Here is a 21,037-nt window from a genome sequence, read left to right as displayed (position 1 = left end):
TCTGTGTGCTGTTCCTCAGCTTTGTGTTCAGAGAAGCAATCAGTGTGGGTGGAGAGGAGAAATAACAGTGAAATGGGAGAAAAGGAGAAAAGATAGATACAGATTTTGAAGACAGATTTAGGAAAAAAGGAGAAAGAAACATGAGGGTAGATTAAGAGAAAACAGAAAAACAGTAAAAAAAAATGAGTAGACAGACTAGATTATCACGAAGCTGTGGTTCAGAGGAATTTGTAAGACCAATCTGAACATTATCTGTACATGACGAGAATATAGGAAATTACTGTATATCTCGTTTGACTTTTTTAGAGGATGCAGGCTTTTCTGTGCATTCATTTGCTGAATTTCCAAGGTCACAAAATAGCTTTGTGAACATTTTGGTTAAGTCTTTATAAAATGTAGATAATAGTGTTGCTGGAGATATGACGCATCCAATGATATGGAATGACTTGGAATATGGAATTACATGACTGATAACACCATCCCAGAAGACCTTGTTAAAAAGTCCATTAAAGAACTGAGATTTAAAATATTTAGACATATACTCACCCAACAGACAGGAAAGGCTCCTTTGACTCAAGTCTATGAAAAAACATGAAAAACTATTTTTAATATGACAATTTGCTATACACTTAAAATTTGCTTTTATAGAAATATGACAAAATTGTTATACTTGTTTGGCTGAAAATGTATACTTTAGCACTAATAATAAGCTGTAAATAATATATGAAGATCTAATCTGGACTAATTCAAATTCCGGCTGGCTTAATGCAGAAGGTAATGAGAGACATTTTGGAATGGGAATGTAGCATTTAAATGATACATTAAAATAATAATACTGTTAGTCTAATTCTGATTTGCACTCTCTATATCCACTTCTCTTGTTTTTACAGTAATTTGTAGAAGTTTTGATATATCTATTTGTAGCTGTTGTAGTAATAAAATAATTTATAATGTATTTAGTTACATATAGGCTGAGTAATTTATTCCGGTAAATGTTCTGTAATGAAGAGAGAAGCAGCATGACATTCATCGTCGTTTACCAAAAGCAGCACATTTGGGGGTGAGTGGCAGCAGAGGAGGGAGTCAGGTCATAGTTTAGGATCTTAAGGCCTCCTCTTAATGTCTCCAATTCTGAAGCCTCTGATTAGTTGTGGCATTTTGAGCAAGCAACTTAAAAGACTTCCTGGGAATTATTTTTCTCATTATAAAATAGGTTAGAAGTCTTCCAGTTAATTTTCTTATTTCATAAATTAATTTCTTTGTAAAAAGCAAATCAATGAGGAAACTTTCCACTTCTAATATTTCTTAATTGATAATTAAGGAAACCAGTTGGTATAGGTGTGTATTGGTCACTTCATTTTTGTATGTTCTTTCTTTTTTAAAAAATTTATTTATTTATAGGAGAGAGCAGGAGTGAGAACCAGAGAGCATGAGCTGGGTGAAGGGCAGAGGAAGAACCAGACACCCCGCTGAGCAGGGAGACCAACACAGGCCGATTCGGGTACTCCAGGATCATGACCTGAGTCGAAGACAGATGCTCAAATGACTGAGCCAACCAGATGCCCCTTTATGTAAGTCTCTTAACATAAGATTATGGGTTAAATGTAAGCAAATATTAAAGACATTTTTATCTGAATCATGGTGTTTGAGATGATGTGATGAGTACTGTGTGTTCTAAGCAACTGATGGATCACTAAATTCTACCTCTGAAACTCATAATAAAAAAAATCTCAGGGACGCCTGGGTGGCTCAGTTGGTTAAGCAGCTGCCTTCAGCTCAGGTCATGATCCCAGCATCCTGGGATTGAGTCCCACATCAGACTCGTTGCTCGGCGGGGAGCCTTCTTCTCCCTCTGCCTCTGCCTACCACTTGGTCTGCCTCTGCTCGTGCTCTCCCTCTCTCTCTCTCATTCTCTAACAAATAAATAAATAAATAAATAAATAAAATCTTAAAACAAAACAAAACAAAACAAAAACAACTCAGAGTTTGGAGATGTACACTTATGCAATCTTTTCCTTTTTCAAATTCTGATTTTATTTGCACCTCTCTGGAAATTCTTTGCCATATTGTGTGTTTGTTGTGCCCGCAGAACTAAGGGGGAAAAAGTGGAAGATAAATACTGAAATCTACTTGGACATGCTTGTTTGTAAGACATGACCAGTGCCAGGGGATCAATCAAAAGAAGTTGCCTTAAAGAAATGAGGAGGATATATGTATGTGACACAGGCGACCGTTGATTTTTTTGGCTCATCAGCGACATGACAGTATCACCTCTCCTGTACTTTCTACTCAGCAACACTTAAACCGTTTCCTGCTGCCTGTAGTGTTCTCTTAGCCTCTCACTGCTGCCTGTTTCTTAGTGACATCAACTAATCCAGCAAAAGAAAACGGAGTTATCTTGACTCCTTTCTCTTTTTCATCTCCCACGTCTCAATTAGCAATGTCCTGTCAATTTCTTCTTTCTGTGACTTGCATCTCCTTTACTCGATTCCCAGGCTAATTCTCACTACTTACCTCAGCCTGCCTGTTCTCTCCAAATGTAAATTCTTTGTCACAGTTGTTCCAGCTTCACAGGGTTTCACACAATGCCCCCACTCATATCATTTGTTTGAGGACTGCAAGGTGTTACTTTCATTCAAGGTATCGTAAACAATGTGAATAAAAGAAAGACCCACCGTCTTGCTTTTTCCCTGTACAATTACTAAAACACTGAGTTCAGAAAGTATTTGGAGTAGTATTTACTTATTGATTTTCTCCCCCCCACCTCCGAAGGCTTCAGGTAAGCTGCTGTTGTTGGATTGGGTCATATAAGGACATATGTTGCCCCACAGAAACCAATGGTTAATATGGTTAGTCCCACTAACTAGTTAACTGTCTCCTTCCCCTTCTATGCCTTCACTCCTTTCAATTATTTTCTCTCAGATGTTCAAGAGAAGAATTCAGGGGAAAAGTCAAAGTTTTCAAAATGATACTGGATTGAGATTCTGATTGATATTTTATAAACCAGGGGTTGGCAAACCCTGGTCTACAGGCCAATTCTTGCTCACCACCTGATTGTATATAACCCACAAACTGAGAAGTATTTTTACATTTCGTTTTTTATTTGAGTCTCGTTGACACATAATGTTATGTTACTTTCAGGTGTACAACATAGTGATTGATTTAACATCTCTGTGGTTATGCTACACTCATAAGTGGACATGTTTTAAATGGCTGAAAAATATCACAAAAGAATAATGTTTTGTGACACGTGAAAATTATCTGAATTTCAAATTTCAGAGCCCATAAATGAAGTTTGCTGGGACACAGTCATGTTTATTCATTTACACATTGTTTCAAGCTGATTTTGTGCTCCAGCTGCAAGATGAGTTGTTGGAAGAAGGACTGCGACTGTGTGTCCACAATTTGGAAATATTTACTATATGGCTTTTACAGGAAAACTATGCCTGGGATATGTTGTTGGAAGGAACTGGAAACAACCTTTCGAAATAGACACTCTTTATTTTAATACATATCAAAATATTGTTTCAGAATCAGAAGTTCAGAATAATTTGAATTCCCTCTCTACGTCACCAATTCTCTGCACCTACTACTGACAGATCAACTCCCCTACAATGCTCTTTTCATGTCACCCTTGTTCTTAACAATTTTGATAGCCATAGGATGTTGCCCAAACTTTTTAGTGTGTCATTTGAAAACTTGTCACAAACATGCCGCATGCTAACCTTCCATGTTGGTCTTTATCACCTCTCCTACTAACCACTTTACTCCAGGAAATTTGTCTATTCACTGCCTAAGCAAATCTCTTTTGTTTGGTGTCTTGAAACATTCTCTTTCTATACCAGAATACTATTTTTTTTTCCTTTTCTCTGTATGATCTGTTTCTGTAATTTAAGATCTTATTTATCTATTTATCTTAGTTTATCTAATTCCTTCATAATGCTAATCCTGATACCTTCATCTTATAGGGACAGTCCTGTCACTAAGCTTCTGTTACTTATTATCTCCATTATGATGACATAGTCTTAGAACAATAGTCAATGTCTAGCTTTAAGTTTTAAGACTGGTAAGAATGTTAAACTTGTAAGGCTTCCTAGACAAGAAGCTCCTGAAAGTTCTGTGTTAAATCTTCTAACGGCTCAGGAGAGGTGCTGGCTAATGTTCTATGAGCTGAACAGAAAAGAAAGATTATTGTCCGTTAGTTATCCTAAGCCGCTGAAGATGAGCCCTAGGTACCCGGACCCCTCCCCACTGCCCAAACATTCGCAGTGGTGACACAGGGCAGGAAATCTGTGAGGAACTACCATCAGGCAATCCTGTCTCAATCCTGTCTTCAAAACAATGACACATTGTGTAGAGGGAAATGATAACTGGCCCACTTAGAACGATGCTCTGTTTTATAACCAACTGCCCAGTCATGGTTTTATTACACAGACTTAACTTTCCCAGCCTGGAGTTGATTCAGAGATTTTTACATCTTTTCTCATTAATTATACAACCAACATCACAGCCAACTTAGGTTGTTGAGAAGAATATGAGATTATATACTTAGAGCTCCTACCTAGTACAGAGCAGACTGTGATGGTCAAGATTATGTAAAAGATAGGTTGTTAGTTCTAAGGCCTGAAACTGCCTGAATATGTGAAAAACTCACTTTTGCAGTTTTAGCCCTGAAAAGTGAAAAAAAAAATTTAAAAGAAGAAAAACTACCAAGAGAAACATCCCTTTGGAGAAAATTGTTTATCAATGTAATCCTTAGAAACAGATGAGTACATTGTGATATGCCCAGAGAGAAGTTTTTCTGAAGAGTTTTGTATTTTTTTTTAAAACAAGGTAATTGTTTTGTGGGAAAAAAAAGAATTGATTTTATCTTTTCTAAGATTTACTTTTAACATGAACTGGGTAGTGAATTTAATAACACTTCATTCAAGATCCCCTAGAATGAGGAGTAGAATAAGACAAACAAACCATAGCCTTCAGAAAAACAGGCACAGTAAGGGAATAAAATAGAATGCAAAATGAAGATCAATATTTGGAGCTGACAGATTTATACCATTTTGCATTTAACAATAAAAAATCTATATTATATTTACTGAGGACCAGGCATTATTAAAAATGCTTTCTAGTCACTGATTCATTTAAGCGTCATGATATCCTCTGAGATAGATCTCATTTTACAGATGAGGAAGTTGATATCCCAAAATGCCAAGTGTCTTACCTAAGGTAACAAAGCTGTAAAGTGGTTGAAGTTAGGATGTGAACCTAAGCATGCTGGCTCTAAAGTCCATGTGCTCCTGTCTTGCCTCATGTATATTGCCTTTCATTAGTTTATTTTCTTTATTTTGTTTTTATATGCCTTATGGCATTGTCACATTTCCTTTCTTTACAATTTCTGTATTTTACTGAGAAATCTAATCTGGTCTTTCATGTCGTCCACATGCTGGATACTTCCAGACTTGCATCTAGTATCACTCTATATATGATGTATGGCTGTATCTGTCCAACCATACATCTACAATTGTAGGTGCCTTCAACTTAACGTGATTCAAACTAAATTCGTTGTCTGTCTCCTCCATTCTTTTCTTCTTTATCCCTAACTCAACGGCCCAATCAGCCACTCAAGTGACCAAACTAGAGAGATCATAAGCTTTCTCTTTGACTTCTTTCCAATGACATTCACTTTCAGGAGATCCTCCTAGTTCTGTTTTCTATTGCCCAAAGTCCTTTTAGTTCTTTACTTGCCTCTCAGTTCTTATTATTACAGTTCAGTTCAAGTGATCATCAGCCTTTAGGTGGGCTATTAGAATAATCTCCTTAATGATCTTCCCTCCTCAGTTTAGCCATGTCTACTAGCAGAATCATCTTTCGAAAATAGCTATCACACAAATAGGGTCCTGTAATTCCCCTCATTATGCATTTCTGAGTGCTTCTAGGAAGTGTTTTTTCATAAGGTACCATAAGTTGATGAGGAGAGCTTCATAACACTTTATCCCCATGTATGAAGCATTCCCAGCGTATTTTCCAAGTCCCCTACTAAGACACTCTACTCCTTGAAGGTCAGAGCTCACTTTATTTCAGGTACCTAGAGTCATGTCTCCTTCATTAGGAGGCTCTCAGTAATGATTCCGTCAAATGGCCTTCCCCTGCACCTCACTCCCATACCCCTACTTCCATCATTCACCTACATAGTAAAGGCCAAACCCTTTTATATAAGTAAAAGTTCATTCACAATCTTGTTCTAGTACCTTCCCAGCTCTTGTATTCTGCCATGTCAGTCTACAAATTCTATGCGGCAGCCAAGCTAAGCCAAATTCTCACCGTCAAGGTGGTATCCTGCTTTCTCACTCTGTGCTCGGGCATATACTGTGTTTTTGCAGAAAGACTTCAACTACCTTGTTTTTGTACAACTAGTCAGTTTTTTATGACTCTGAAGTGACTTATAAGTATGTTCCCCTATGATATTTGTATGATTTTGCAGTAAAAATTTCAATAACACCCTTACTATCATGGGATCTATTCTCTTTAGCAATGACAACCTAAGCCTGATCTACATTTAAGGTGGCTGTTCAAAAGGGCTTAAGGATACAGTTTCTAGAATCAGGCAGCCTGTTTCTATTCTGACTCTAACATCTTCTGGCTGTGTGGCCTTGAAAAAGTAAGGCATTTTTCTTTGTGCCTCAATTATCTTATCTGCAAAATGGGGTAATAATAGACCTAACTCTGAGGGCTGTTGTGAGAATTGGATAAGTAAATAACTAAATAGATAACTAAATTAATTAGATAAATAAATAAATGGATAAATACCTGGTAAATTTCTGCCATCATTATTATTATTTTTTAATCCATGAATGCTCTGATTGTTCCTGCATTCATGGCCAGTTAACAGATCTAGGGAGTCCAGGCGGGGGGACAGATTGGTGTAGCTGTTCCATAACAATTAAACCGTGTGGGGCTATGTTGGTGAAGGTATGCAACAGATGGAAATATATGCCTGGAACTTAGACAAGATATTAGGGCTGGAAATACAGATTTGGGAGTCATGTCACAAAGCAGAGTGAATATATGCCATCAGAGGAGAGAATGGGGGTCCCCAGAGAGAACGTGTAGAAGAGGAAGAAATGGATTGAGGAAAGATATCTAGGCTCACTAACAGGCTTCTAAGTACATAGATGCAAAGTTCAGAAAGGCCCATGATGGTGGCCCACATCATTGTTAAGTTAATGCTTAGTTAACCAATTGTATATTATTTGTGGAATATGTGACATTGCTATTTTACAAATAACTTAATAGCATTTTTTTAATTATAGGAATCTTAGTTTGATGTTTAAAATTTAGTCTATATTTCATCATTAATCATTTGTAATCCAAACACATCCACATGACATTTTCATCATTCCAAGGCCTTCTGATTTAAACAGGCTTTTTTTTTCAAGGTAAATGATTAAATGTGAGCAAAAGATGATTTTGATCAGAGCTAAGCACTTGTAAAGTGATTCTAAGATATCTTTCTTTACTGACCAATTTGCGTGCTAAAATATAATACAATTCTATCAGTATTCTTAAAAATTCATTTATTGCCAGAAAGTTAAAAAGCAAACAAAAGTCTTCCTTATGTAATAGGGTCAGGCTATTCATCAGTAATTGCAGATGAATCCTCTGACATTCAGTAAAAATCAGAATCTGTCTATAGTACTTATCTTGGCTGTTCTCTTCTCCTCCTTTAAAGAGAAAAAATAGAAGCAAAAGCAGCCCAGAATTACTGTGCTGGTCCACCAGGGCCTAGACACCTAGAAGCTCTTGCCTGCAAAGCAAGTGCCTGGTTAGGAAGAACACACTGTGTTGGTTGGTGCATGGCACGGGAGGAAGCACTGGCCTGTACAGACACAAACCTCCTCACCTCCATCTGCCCAAGGAAGTCTGAGTGCAACTCATCAGTTAGTGTCTTTGGTTGAATGAGAGCTCAAGATATTTTTGTCTACTGACCATGAGTAGGCATCGGGCATCGGCCATAGCCCTTTCCCTGGTGTAGCTCCTACAAGGGTGTAGGGTTATTACAGAGGCACAAGGATCACTCAAGTATAGCATCTTATGGTGTCCTGTCAACCACATTGAGAACCTTGTGGCAAAGCAGGGCTCTGGGTCAGATGTGATGGGACAATCTGAGACGGCTAAGAGTGGGAGCAATCATTTCCTTAATAGCTTGTACGCTCTAAAGCTGAGAGGTCAAATAGGTCTTCATTTTTGTGTCAGTTCTGACTAGCTGATGGTGGCTGCGGGGAAGAAAGTGTTGATAAGAATTCTAAAACCGATTCAGGCCTCAGGGTGTAAGATGTTTGTAATTAACCTATGTCTGCCACAGAAATATAAAGGGAAAGGAGAATGTGGTGCAAATATGTATTTACCAGCTCTGAGCTAATAGAAGGTACCAAAATTTGCTCAAACTTATGAAAGGAATACAAAGGTGCAAAGTCTGCTGCAGAGCCCAGATTTCTAGACATATAGTCCATATGCCAATGTGTGCAAATAATCATATGCTCTTAATGCCTCATATATGATAATAGCCAGTACTTTTTTTCATGCTATTTCATGCTATTTAAGCATTTTAACATATTCAATTTTCATAACCTCCCTGTGAAGTTGGTACAATTATCTTCTCTAGTTTATACATAAGAAATTGAGGCAGAGAGGGATTGTGTAACTTTCCCAAGATCTTCAAAGCTAAAAATGTCATACAGCAGGATGATCATTCACGCAGTGTGATGAAGGCCTTACAGTATATTTGTATCACTTTCTAGTATATCATTTGTTGGCCATTAGAAGAGTGTCAAATTCACCTCAAAGCCAAGGAAAGCCAGGCTCCTTAACTCCTATTCTGAGATCTGTCTACAATGGATTCCATTTCTCTGGGGCAAAAAGATTTCCTCTCAATTTCCTGTGTTACCTTTTTGTGAGGGCTTTCACGCTCAATGGAAATTTCTGCTTAAAGCTATCATCAGACCTTTTGGTAAGTCCCATTTGCAGTTACCACCATCTGTGCTCCTAACTCCAGGGACAGCTTAATGGATGGCTGTGGGATCCACCAAGAATCTCAGTGGCAGTTTGGGCATTTCACAGTCATGACTTTTGTCACATTGGAAATTGAGGCTGCGGGGCTCATCTCCCTCGCACAGGCTATAATGTGTCTTCACAACTCTGTCAGGAGGATCAAGCTGCAGTGAAAGGAAGGGATGGGAAGTATAAAGAAGAACCTCATGGCAAGAAAGATTATTACCCACCAGCAGATTCTCCTGGGAGACTGGAAATGCTCACTCCACTTGCCCTGGGGGTAGGAGTAGTAGATATTTGGCCCAGGCAGGGTATAGAGTCTAACCCTGGCAGCATTCTGACTCCAGACTCAACCTCCCCACCCCTCACATGGGAAGGGGGGTGCACACAACTGCGTGGATCTTTCCGTTCAAAGAAGAAAAATGATTTTCTGAAAAGAGATACCTTCAAACTCCATTATTTTGATGTTGGAAGATTTGCTCATCTCCGTTCCAAAGCTGTGTGGTGAAAGGAAGGAGATTTCAGAAAAACTAGTGAATGGCGGCTCATCTGTCTCTTTCAAATGTTTTATTTAGCCACTTGCTAATAACTGTTAGATCCTACGAAGAAATGGTGCGTCTGCCAAGAGCACAGACTGGAAAAGCTGGTCATCAGTCACAGAGCTATCCAGTTTCAAATCTCAATCCTCGGTCCCGCTTTTTGCAGCATTATGATGTCATTGATTTTTTTTTTTCCTCCATTGGAAACAAAGGGATCAGAGGCAACTCAACGCTGCACAGTCTTTCGATTGCCAGTCACAGTACGTTGTACAGAGTGTGAATGGCGCTAAAAAGCCACAAAGCATGTAGTCACAGGCCAGCCTTGGTAGGCTGAGAGGAGCAGTCGGCTTCTGTCCTCACCTGCCTCCCTCCTCTCTCCCTCCAGTCCCCACGTTGCTTCTGGACCCCACGCTCTCTGTCCCACTCAATTCCCCAGGAAGCCTCACTCCCTCTTCTGTCTTCTCTTAGTAAAATGCTTGAAACTCATTCCACACAAGCCGGGACTGAAGGTGGGTCTGAGTTGAGGAGACCATGGTTCATCGGCGCATGTTTTGCTTAGCTGCCTTGCTGCCCTCTTTCCTGGAACAAACTTGTCTGGCAGATTAATCTCCGGTCTCGGTAACCTCAACCTCTCCCAGACTCAGAGTTCCCCCACTCAGGTCTTTGAAAACATTAAATCCTGGCACCAAATGAATGTCAGAATTTAATGGCCTCAACTGCCACATGTGAACAAAATTGCGTGAGACTCATCACCTTCCTGGAGTCCTCCATATGACCTCTTCCGGGATTGTTTTGAAAGTTTTACCTCATGGGCAGGGGTGGGGGGGTGGGGGGTGGGGTTGGGGTGGGTAGGAGAGTGGGGGAGTGGGCATGGGAGGGTCAGGGGGTGGGGGGGTGGGGGGGTGGGACCTGCATCTCGGTTTCATGTTAGTGTCGCCCTCCAGCCCTGCTGGGGGGAGCTATTTTACCAGACCTTGGGTTTATAATTCCAGGTCCCATCCATTTCTGGGCGGCTCTCTGAGTTAACTCTGCAGGATTGAGCCAGGACCCTAAGTGGTGGTTGTAGTCTTGTTGAAGTCTCCAGCAGTCTCCACAGTGCTAAGACCGCTGAAAAATCATTATTTACCAAGAACTTTGAAGAACACTTCATCCATCTTCCCAAAAACATTTTTATCACTGAGTTTCATACCGCTTAGTCTACCTCACTAGTTGTTTCTTTTGAGTCCCCTTTGCTGGATCCTGACTTCAAATATTGATATGTTCTTGAGCTCAGTCCTTGGAATTCTCTTTTTTATCTTTAATTATCCCTCTGGTGTTTGTTCTCATCCAGTCTCATGGCTTTGAATGCCATCTACACAGTGATGACTCACAAATGGGCATATCCAGTTTCATACCGCTTAGGCTACCTCACTAGTTGTTTCTTTTGAGTCCCCTTTGCTGGATCCTGACTTCAAATATTGATATGTTCCTGAGCTCAGTCCTTGGAATTCTTCTCTTTTTTATCTTTAATTATCCCTCTGGTGTTTGTTCTCTTCCAGTCTCATGGCTTTGAATGCCATCTACACAGTGATGACTCACAAATGGGCATATCCAGTCCGGACCTCTTCCTGGACTCCAGATTACGTATCTATCTACTCGACATTTTCACTTAGATATCTTCACTTTAACAAAAATCAAACTCCTCATCTCTACTCCCCACCTTGGCCCCCTCCAATCTCTGCCATGAGTATTGTTCATCTCACTTAACTGCAGCTTCATGTGTTCAGATACTCGGTCCAGAAACCTTGGCGATCTCTATGGGAGACAGTCTGCTCATTGTCAATCCCTTCCTTCTGTGCATTAAGATCTAGAGTCTCTGTCCCTCATCTTCTATATGAACTGGCCTTATAACCTCACTCTCATGAGTATCATGTGGCAGATGTGACACTGCAGAATTTTCAACCTACATTTTAAGAGGACAGGCAGCTTCTTTCTCCTTTTTGATCATGGTCACTATAAGAAGATGATTAGTCTGAGACCACTGTGTCATAATGAAATCCAAGCTAATCACATGGAGAGACCATGTGGAGAAAGACGCTCAGTCATCACAGTTGTTCTCCCCAGCCCCCACTGAAGTGCCAGACAGGGAAGCACAGAAGCCATGTGGACATCACGAAGAACAGACCTGCTCAGCCAAACCCATCCCAGATTGCTGAATACAACAAATAATACATTTAAAAAAAAAAATGCTAGTACGTGTTATCTTGCAGTAGATAATAATATCTTTGACTTTGTTCCTTCTCTCAAGGTCCACACACAAGTTGTACTTTTGTGAACTCTACTTTCAAAATATATCCATGGAATAACCACTCTTTTCATCTCAGCTTTTACCCTTTGCTTTGAGTCATAACCTTTGGAGAGTTTTTCCATGTTCCCCCCTTGCTCTTTCATAAACTATTCTCAACATAAAACTAAAGCGACCATTCAAAATTTAAGAGTTGTCATGGTACTCCTTCTTCTAAAATCTTCCAAAGGCTCTCAGTTTCACTCCAAGTGAAAGCCAAAGTACTTCGATGGTCTGCAAGGCTCCACATGATCTGGCACACTATGTCTGCCTTAGCCTCTCACCTCCTCCCAACCCTCAGCTTTGCTTGATTCTACTCCAGAAACATGGGCCTTCTTGCTTTGGACCAACACTTGGGTGCCCTTCTGCTTTAAGGATTTTGTGCTGCTCATCCCTCTGCCCGGAATGCTTTTCCTCAGGTGACACTTTACCTGTTCATCACCTCCTTCAAGTCTTTGCTCAACTATCACCTTCTCATCCACCTCCTCACTCGTTCAAAATTGTTGAGATCAGAGATTCTTCTCCAAGTCTCTAGCATTCCTCAGAACACTCTCAGGGCTGCCGCATGTGAAATCCTTCATCTGTCTCTACCAATTCATATTATCTCTAAATGCCATCTAATAACTTCTTGCCTGCATTATGCTTCTCTATCCATAAAGCTGTTTTTTCTTGCTTTTTAAAAAAACAATTCAGCGTAATTTTTTAAAAATAAGATATTTGATTTTTCAGTTAAAATGGATGCTTAATATTTGTTGTTTCTTTCATAGTATCTCTATGTTTTCTCATGCCAAGAGTTTCAACTTTTTAAATACTCATTTTAGTCCATATTTTCAAATGCTGATTATATAATTTTTCTTCCTAAACACTCTAAACATTAGATTACTATCTTGAGTTTAAGTAATACAGAGTTAAAAAAAAAAAAGAGAAAAAGACAATCTTCAGCAAATCAAGAAATCAGAAGTTACAGTTTGACTTCGATTACTCCAGAATTCTCACAATATCAAAATAAGGTCTGCACCCTGATGTTGTGGATAGTTTCATTAAGATTTGCTAAGCAATCCAACTTCAAATGCTCTTTCGCAGATGATTATCTGTGATTTGTGGGTCTTTCTCTATTTTTTTTCCCTTTATTCATAAGTACATTCTGATACATTTACTGTACTCAGACTCATTACCAGTGGTTTTCTTGTATTAATTGAATCTCTCCATTAAAAGTTTGCAACACAGAACCTATTCCCTCTTTCTCTGTCATGTCCCATGCTCTGTATACTAAGGACATAACCTGGGCTTTATTCCAAACTATTCTGTTACTATTTGTAGCTCACGTACACTGTGCCCTTTCTCAAAGCATCAGTAGCAGCAAAGCAACTAGATTACAGCTTTAAATACAAAGAGGGACAGTTATTATCAGGCCAGCTCCTTTGTCTTACTACCGGTTCCCTAATCTGTAGTCAGAACTGCCATCACTACACATTCCTGTACCTTATTTTATTGCATCACTTAAGGGCTCATAAATTTTGACTTTTTCATTTTTGAAGATTAGATGACTTCAGCTGCTCTCCCCTGCACCCTGCTCCTTGCTCTCCGCTCTGCACACAGAGCTCCTCATCCCACTATGGCATAGACTGACTGATAGGTCACTTCCGGCAGTCAGCCCAGAGTTAACTGCTTAGTCCCACAAGGCTGTTGGCCTGCGCTGAATGTTAATGAAGGTGCCCCTTTTAGAACACTAACTTTTTGAATAACCACAGTAACTAAAGAAGTGTAGTTCCAAAGATGAAGGGCTGTATCTATTGAATTGGTTTTGCACAACACTAAGCACAAAAAGTCCTCATTGTTCCCTGTTGTGAATGCTTTTGTGTGAAGTTTATCATCTGCAACTGGAAAAATCTGCCTTTTAAATCTCTCTCTCTCTTTCCCTTTGGTTATAAAATTCTCATTAAAGAATATTTGCATTAGGTATTAAAGTTAAAAGAAAAATATCACCCATATCCTTGCTGTCCAAAGGATTACAGCTAATATTTTGATCTCTGTTTTTTTTTCTGCATATATTTGTTTCATTTGTTAAGTGGTTTTGGTTGTATGTTTATATAATATATGATATTTATATAATTATATACTGTTATATATACTGTTTATATAATTTTGCTTCTTTGTCTACTCAAACCTTAAAGTTTTTCCATGTCATTATGAATACTTCATGAACATTCCATCTAATGAATGTGCCCATACCCATTAGTACATAATATTTTGGCTGGATCAGATTGTTCAATGTTATAAATAAAACTCAAAGAACATCTTAAGAATAATTTCATATCTTTTCACATTGTTTAAATATTTAGAATTATTTTCTTAGATACACTTTTGGAAATGGAATTGCTTAGTCAAAAGATATGAACATTTTAAGATCCTGGATCAAGTTTGAAGGAAAAATAGGAATAAACTTGATAATAAAGCACTTTTGCTTTTCTTTTGTATTTGGATTACAAAACAAATAACAGAATACCAGAGTGTTAGAGGTATGAATCAAGTAAGAAATGGTTTAACTCAATTCCTTCATGTTCCAAGAAAGCTGAACTTAAGAGAGTTTGTATTGCTTATAATCACTTAGCTGGCATGGGGTGACAGAAGCAGATACATGATGTGGTTGTAGGTTTCCTAAGTTCCAATCCAGGACTCCTTCTAATGACCACAGTCTTTCTGGACTGAGTGATTCTAACACATAAGCAGAAATTTTGCCAGAGAGAAGATATTTCAAACAAGTATTAAAGGATAAACACCGTAACACTTCAATTTCATTTGCAATGTATTATGCTTAACTCAAAACAAGCCCCTTGTCCTTTTATTCCACTGTATAGTAAACATAAATGAAATACACATCACTGCTGGGGTTCGGAAGAAAATCCACTAGTACACTGAGTATTCTGCTATTTAACAGTACCAATAAGGTTGAATTGTCAATCATGCTATCATTCCACTAGAAAGAAATTTTGAAAGTTTAATAGAGTTAATTAATTTAAGAACAAATTTTTGTGAGACACATTCATCATACATGGCTGACTAATAATAATCTAGTGAGACTAAGGCTGTCTTTTTTTGCCCTCATCTTTCTAGACATCAAAAAAAGAAGCATTTTGAGCTTTGCTTTTAGCACTTACAACCCAATTGGAAGAATTAGTCTTGCATTTAATTTACATAATTTTTATAAGAAAATTTGTGGACCATTTTCTAATTAATATATTTAAAGCTAACCAAAGCTAACAAACTTCACCTTTTGACTGTGCAGAACTTGCTCATAATTAAAATCTCAAAAAATCTTTCTATAACTCAACATTTTCTATTAGTTTATAATTTGTGGTAAGTTTTTGCAAACTTTAATTGACCAGGAGAAAATGCATTTTTATAAAGATAGCAAAATTAGGTAGTTTTACAAAATACTTAAAAGTCATTCACAGATGAAAGAAGCGCTTTGGCCTCTCATTAATCCAGTTACGTCCATCTAGATTGTGAACATTTATTTCATCTTTTCTCCTCTCCCTATTTTTTTGTACTCAGACATTCCTCTACCTCACAACACTTCTCTTATTACTATTTTTTTTTTTTCTTACTTAGAAGATAAGCATTCGGTATGGTCACAAAGCATCCTTGTAAGTGGGCTGGGAATATTATAGTAAAAGCTCTGGAACTTCAGAGGAGCAATCGATGAGGTGGTACAAAACATTAAGTGCTCAGGAAGGGAAGTAATATAAGGAACTTCTCATCAGTCTTGCATAAGCAAGTCCGTAAATTATTGCTCTTTATTGTACTTAAAAAAAAAAAAAAAGGGATGACACCTTGGAAATTTAACACTCCCTCTTGAAAATTAGGAAAAATATTTCCCCTCCCTCCTTTTCCCTTGTTCATGTACAGTAGGAAATTAGTCATTATGTCTTTGAAATATACATAAATCTCTTTAAAAACTAGGTAGGTCTTGATGACCTAGTTCTGTTTTTTTTTTTTTTTTTTGAGGACATGGGAGCCATATTTTGAGATGTTATGAGGACATCTCTATGAAATGTTAAGAATCAAAGGAGATAGCACCCCTATCTCCCAGGTTCTGTGGGATGGTAGGACTCTAACTTAGGTGTTCCAGGTTGCAAAGCTACCTGTCATAAAGATAGAAGAAGCTTAATTTTCATCTGGATAAGAAACTGCCAATTAGTTAACACAAATCATCACCCCAAACACCAGGTGAATTTACAATGAACTATGGATGGCAAATGGTGGTGGATGACAAATGGCTACTCGAGGATTAGTTCTTATTTAAAAGGTGAGATTTCTTTCTTTGTGAACTCTTCGCAGATCACCTGTGATGTGCATCACGTTCTGGGTGATTATTCAATAAAAAAACTGTTTTCCTTCTTTACTACCTTTGTGGAAAGCATTTCTGGGTTGGGGAAAGATCTTGATTTTCATTATATTAATAACAGCTAAGGAGAGGGTACCACTCCCACACTAAAGATTTTTTAGTCTTTAATCTTATTTGTTTAAAATAGGACTTTAGGCACAGTTCAGTTTCTTTCGTGATCCTTCATGTAGTCTTGTGGGAAAGGAAGCATATTCTGGAATTTCCAACTTAATGTGCACATTGAGGAGACAGATGAGACGTGAGCCCTTGGTGGACAAAGAAGGAATGAAATAACTCTTTGAAATGAAAAACAATGAATTTAAAATTAGCTTAGGTTGGAAATTCAGGGACCAAATTTCTCTACCAAGGGCTCTTCTAAAAAACAAGTCACTAGATCTAAAGTTAATGACCAAATAAATAAAATGATGAAAACAACTGAAATCAGCACTGAGAGTGGAGACACTCCACCTTATAAAGAAGACGGCATTGTCTTTTGGAAGACAAAAATCCAGAAGGCACCTTCCGCCCAGGCAGGGAACCTTTACATATTGACACAGTGTGATATGACTTATCATCCTCCTGTGCTTTGTGGGGACTAGTGGTGTTTCTGTTAGTGCTCTAACCTTAATACCCCCATCATGCAAAGCAAGAAGAATAAAAACATAGTGAGACACAAAGAGCATATAGCATAAAAGGCCATAACACTTGAGTCCTGCTGATAAGGAGACTTTGGTTCAACAGGAAAAACCCCGTTCTCACAAATCAAAGAAAGCCACTATTTCAGGACAGGCTGCAGCTTCTAAAGTAAAGTTGTCAGCTAGAAGAAAAGACTTGCCTGTTTTCATCTGTCCCTGCCGGCTGTGAGGAAGAGCAGAACTTTCAGCCCCTTCTATCCCATGCTGGGTTTACTGTTCCTTTTCCATCTCTCCCCATCCTAGAGGAGGATTAAGTAACAAGTCAAAGGTCATAAACAACCAAGCATGGTCTTTTTCTTTCGGTCCTTGGGAATACGTGGATAAGCCAACCGAGGGGTCAGCCCACTCTTGCTTTCAGTCTCCTCCTCTTACGCAGCTAATATGGATAATTTGTCTGGAGATCTAGCTATCCTGGAATGTCACTCTTTTTTAGTTTTATGCAATTTGTTACAAGATGGTAAACTGTCTTGGGAGAAGCAGAAAAAAAGTCAGTGTGGCTCGCTCTTGGTTTTTATATACTCCATGAGAAAAGTTCCATTAGTTTAAAAATATTTTGTGTGCATGAGTGTGTGTGTGTGTGTGTGTGTGTGTGTGTGTGTGTGTTTATTGTATAGCTAGTACTGAAGGTACTATCTACTGTATTGTTTAGATATTTTTATATGTGATAAGCTTCTCTGAGAAGAGAGAGGGAAAAATAGTTTCTTTTTTTAAAAAAAGATTTTATTTATTTATTTGAGAGAAAGAGGATGAGCAGGGGGAGGGGCAAAGGGAGAGGAACATGCAGACTCCCTGCTGAGCAGCGAACCCAATGCAGGGCCCCATCCCAGGACATTGAGATCACCTGAGCCAAAGACAGATGCTTAACTGACTAAGCCACCCAGGAGCCCCAGGGAAAAGTAGTTTCTTATCACAAATTGAAGTACTTGCTTTTAATAGATGGTTACATACACTACCATGCATCCCTTTTTGCCCTGACTCTTGGGTATCTCGTAGCTAAGTTCAGTGCTCACTTTTTATTATTACGTAAGTTTTCTAAATATAATTTGCTTGATGCTATCTGCTGCATCCCACAACCAACACCTACCTAATTCTTGATTCTTACTATTTACCTCTTTTTAAAATTGGTTGCATGGTTTTGCTTCCTTTGATTTTATCATAAATTACCTCAAATCAAACAAATAGAGCTGTACTCTTTCAAAAAGCCTTAGAGATGGATTCTCTGCTTTAAGAAATTGCACCATCTAGTCTCCCTTTACTGTTACCACGTTCTTTCCATACGCAAGAAGATATTTATTCATAGATATATATGCATCAAAACCATCACACAAGACTGCAACTAGGCCATTCCTTAACCTAGCAGAGAACTGCCTGCAGCGGAACTATTTTAATGGGGATAGTGTCAGCATTTCTCCAAACATTTTAAATTAAAAGGTTTATAAATTACATTTGCTTAGTGTTGAAATATGAGGGACATACTTTAAGTAAATGTAATCTTTTTTTCCCCCCAAAAATATCTTTTTAGCCAGTTATAGAAAATGCTAACCTGTTTGGTTGACTGCATTTTAGCAACATCATCACAGCTCAAGGCTCATTGAAAATACTTCTTAAAATACTTTATTATAGACCTTTTTCTTTGAATAATCATAATAATGAGAATAACTACAATTTACAGAGCATCTATAACAGTTCCAGACGCCTTAACTATATCATCTTTCAGGATATTTTTATTCTTCCTTCACGCAGCTGAAGAAGCTAATGAATTAGAGACGGAGTTCAAATCACGGCTAATGCTAAGCCAATTTTAGGATGCGGCCCTGTCTGACACTCTTTCCACCAAACATTCCCACATAATGCATCTGCACAGTTTTAAACCATCCTCAAAGTGTGTGCTTGGGACTTTTTCTGGTTTAGAGCATTTCATGTTCCCTAGAGAAGTGAATTAAAGAGAAGTCACCCTCAATTACCCAGACGTATGGATATTCAGGTTGGAGTTTTAGAAGTGGATTTTTTTTTTTTTTTTTTTTTTTTTTTTTGTATTTTCTCTTGTGGACATTGGCGACCACATTTTTCCATGCCAGTAACCTGAATGCCCAAGATTGAACCAGGAGCTAAAAGAGACTGTGATTGCTACATAGACCCAGCAACAACGTACTTTCAAACTGAACACTGTAGAAGTGTCAGTGCTGGGGCTTGTGCCCACTCCAGAAGGCCAGAGTGCATCAGCACAGGGGGTGGGAGTAACAGTTTTCTGTCCTCTTCACATTGCACTTAAAAGCCACAGAGTCCATTCCCAGATGGCTTTCTGAGTGGGCTCACCTGACTAGGTGAGTGAATGGAAACCTTTACCAGGGCAAAGGAAGCACTGACACTGGGTGTACTAAGCTTCTGAAAATGAAATGTTTATGTGTATTATCCTTGACATTATAAAGGGAGACAGAAAATAAATAAAATAATCAATATCTAATTGGTAAACATTCCTCAGCAAACAGAGCAAGTCAATGAAGCAGAGATGTCCAGGATGCTTTTCCTTCATATTGATTTTTGCTCTTTAACATTAGCTGAAATTAGCCTCTATTGTTTTTGTTTCAACTGTCAAGGTCCTAGGGGACATTTTAGGTTACTTGAGGATTCCATAATGTGCCCAAGTCACCATGAAGGATGACAACAGAATTCACCTAGGTCGAGTGGTAAACAAATCAGCAGAGATATTTTGCTGCAGAGTCCTTTTACTTGTTCCAGGCTCTAAAAGTGTTTTGGTCACTGAAGTTCCTATAATATAACCTGTCTTCATGGTTATCACCATTAATTGCTGTGATCTTCAAAGAGAAGTACTATAGGTCATCCTGTGACAATCTTAGTATATGTGCTGCCGAAGCGAGCACATCCTGTGACAATCTTAAGGAGCCTTAAAGTTACTTGTGGTGACAATCTTGATTTCCACGGTCATCACTGTGAGGTGGAAAGGTTGCTATAAAAGACATTTGTGGGCGCCTGGGTGGCTCAGTTGGTTGAGCAGCTGCCTTTGGCTCAGGTCATGATCCTGGACTTCCAGGATCGAGTCCCGCATCGGGCTCCCAGCTCCATGGGGAGTCTGCTTCTCCCTCTGACCTTCTCCTCTCTCATGTTCTCTCTCACTCATTCTCTCTCAAATAAATAAATAAGTCTTAAAAAAAAAAAGACATTTGTACAACCATATTTGGCATAAAACTGTATTTGGGAGTGATACCTAGTAAGATCTAGGCAACGAGTGGGATGAAGCTTGATTTCATGTTTCTTACTGCGCTGTGTTCCCTTTGACTGGGAGGGCTGCCTCTAGGTGAGTGAAAACCTGTACTTGGTCAGCTCTGATAAATAGTATCTTTGTTCTCTGATTGTCAGCTTTACTCACACCAGAGAGGAAAGGTCTGTCTCCTTTATAAGCGGAAACAAAACCATCATGCAATTATTCTCATTTAGCTATTATTTAGTGTTAATTAGAACTTGGCATGCTGGGAAACTCTCTTCCTGGGGGAGAATTTTATTTTAGACCCTCATAGACACTGTGTAATGTACACAGCATATTTGAAGCAATGATTTATTAAAAGTTACAATATTTTCCCTAGAGAATACATTTGCTCTTCACCATTAGGACTAGGTCCAATATTTATGGACTGTTCACAAAAGATTAATTATGTTTCATTTACAAATAGCCTCTAATGGGAGACATTTTTATTACAAGTGCTATTCTAATGAATTGTCTGTCTTTATGAATTCATGTCTAAGACTGAAATAATTTCTTTTGCTTCCTTTCCTCAACCCTATATCTGAGCCTGCTGTTGTTAGTCATGTCTTTCCTATTTCTTCTAACAGATTCATGTGATCATCCCCTCAGTTGCCTAAGCTGGAAACCTTGGACATATTTGGGACTCTCACTCGTCCTTCCATTCCATTTCCAATTCTCACCATATTCAAATGACTCTGTTGCTCCTAGAATAAAAGTCAAATCTTCTTAATCTGATAAGCAGGTATATTAAAATCCTGATAACCTGAGCCACCATAGCATTCCAGC

The 21,037-nt window shown here is 38.5% G+C and overlaps 1 protein-coding gene across 1 annotated transcript in view; it reads right to left on the bottom strand.

Annotated features, from left to right (window-relative positions):
* Positions 1 to 21,037, bottom strand: part of RALYL (RALY RNA binding protein like) — a 691,528-nt gene that overhangs the window by 111,301 nt on the left and 559,190 nt on the right. Inside the window, 1 exon segment of the mRNA XM_032316060.1 lies at positions 547 to 579. Within this exon segment, the coding sequence (XP_032171951.1) occupies positions 547 to 579 (33 nt within the window).

Source organism: Mustela erminea, chromosome 16 (assembly GCF_009829155.1).
Source record: "Mustela erminea isolate mMusErm1 chromosome 16, mMusErm1.Pri, whole genome shotgun sequence".
In the NCBI taxonomy this organism is placed as follows: Eukaryota; Metazoa; Chordata; class Mammalia; order Carnivora; family Mustelidae; genus Mustela; species Mustela erminea.
The sequence above is the reverse complement of the archived record's forward strand: the minus strand, read 5'-3'. Positions and strand labels throughout refer to the sequence as shown.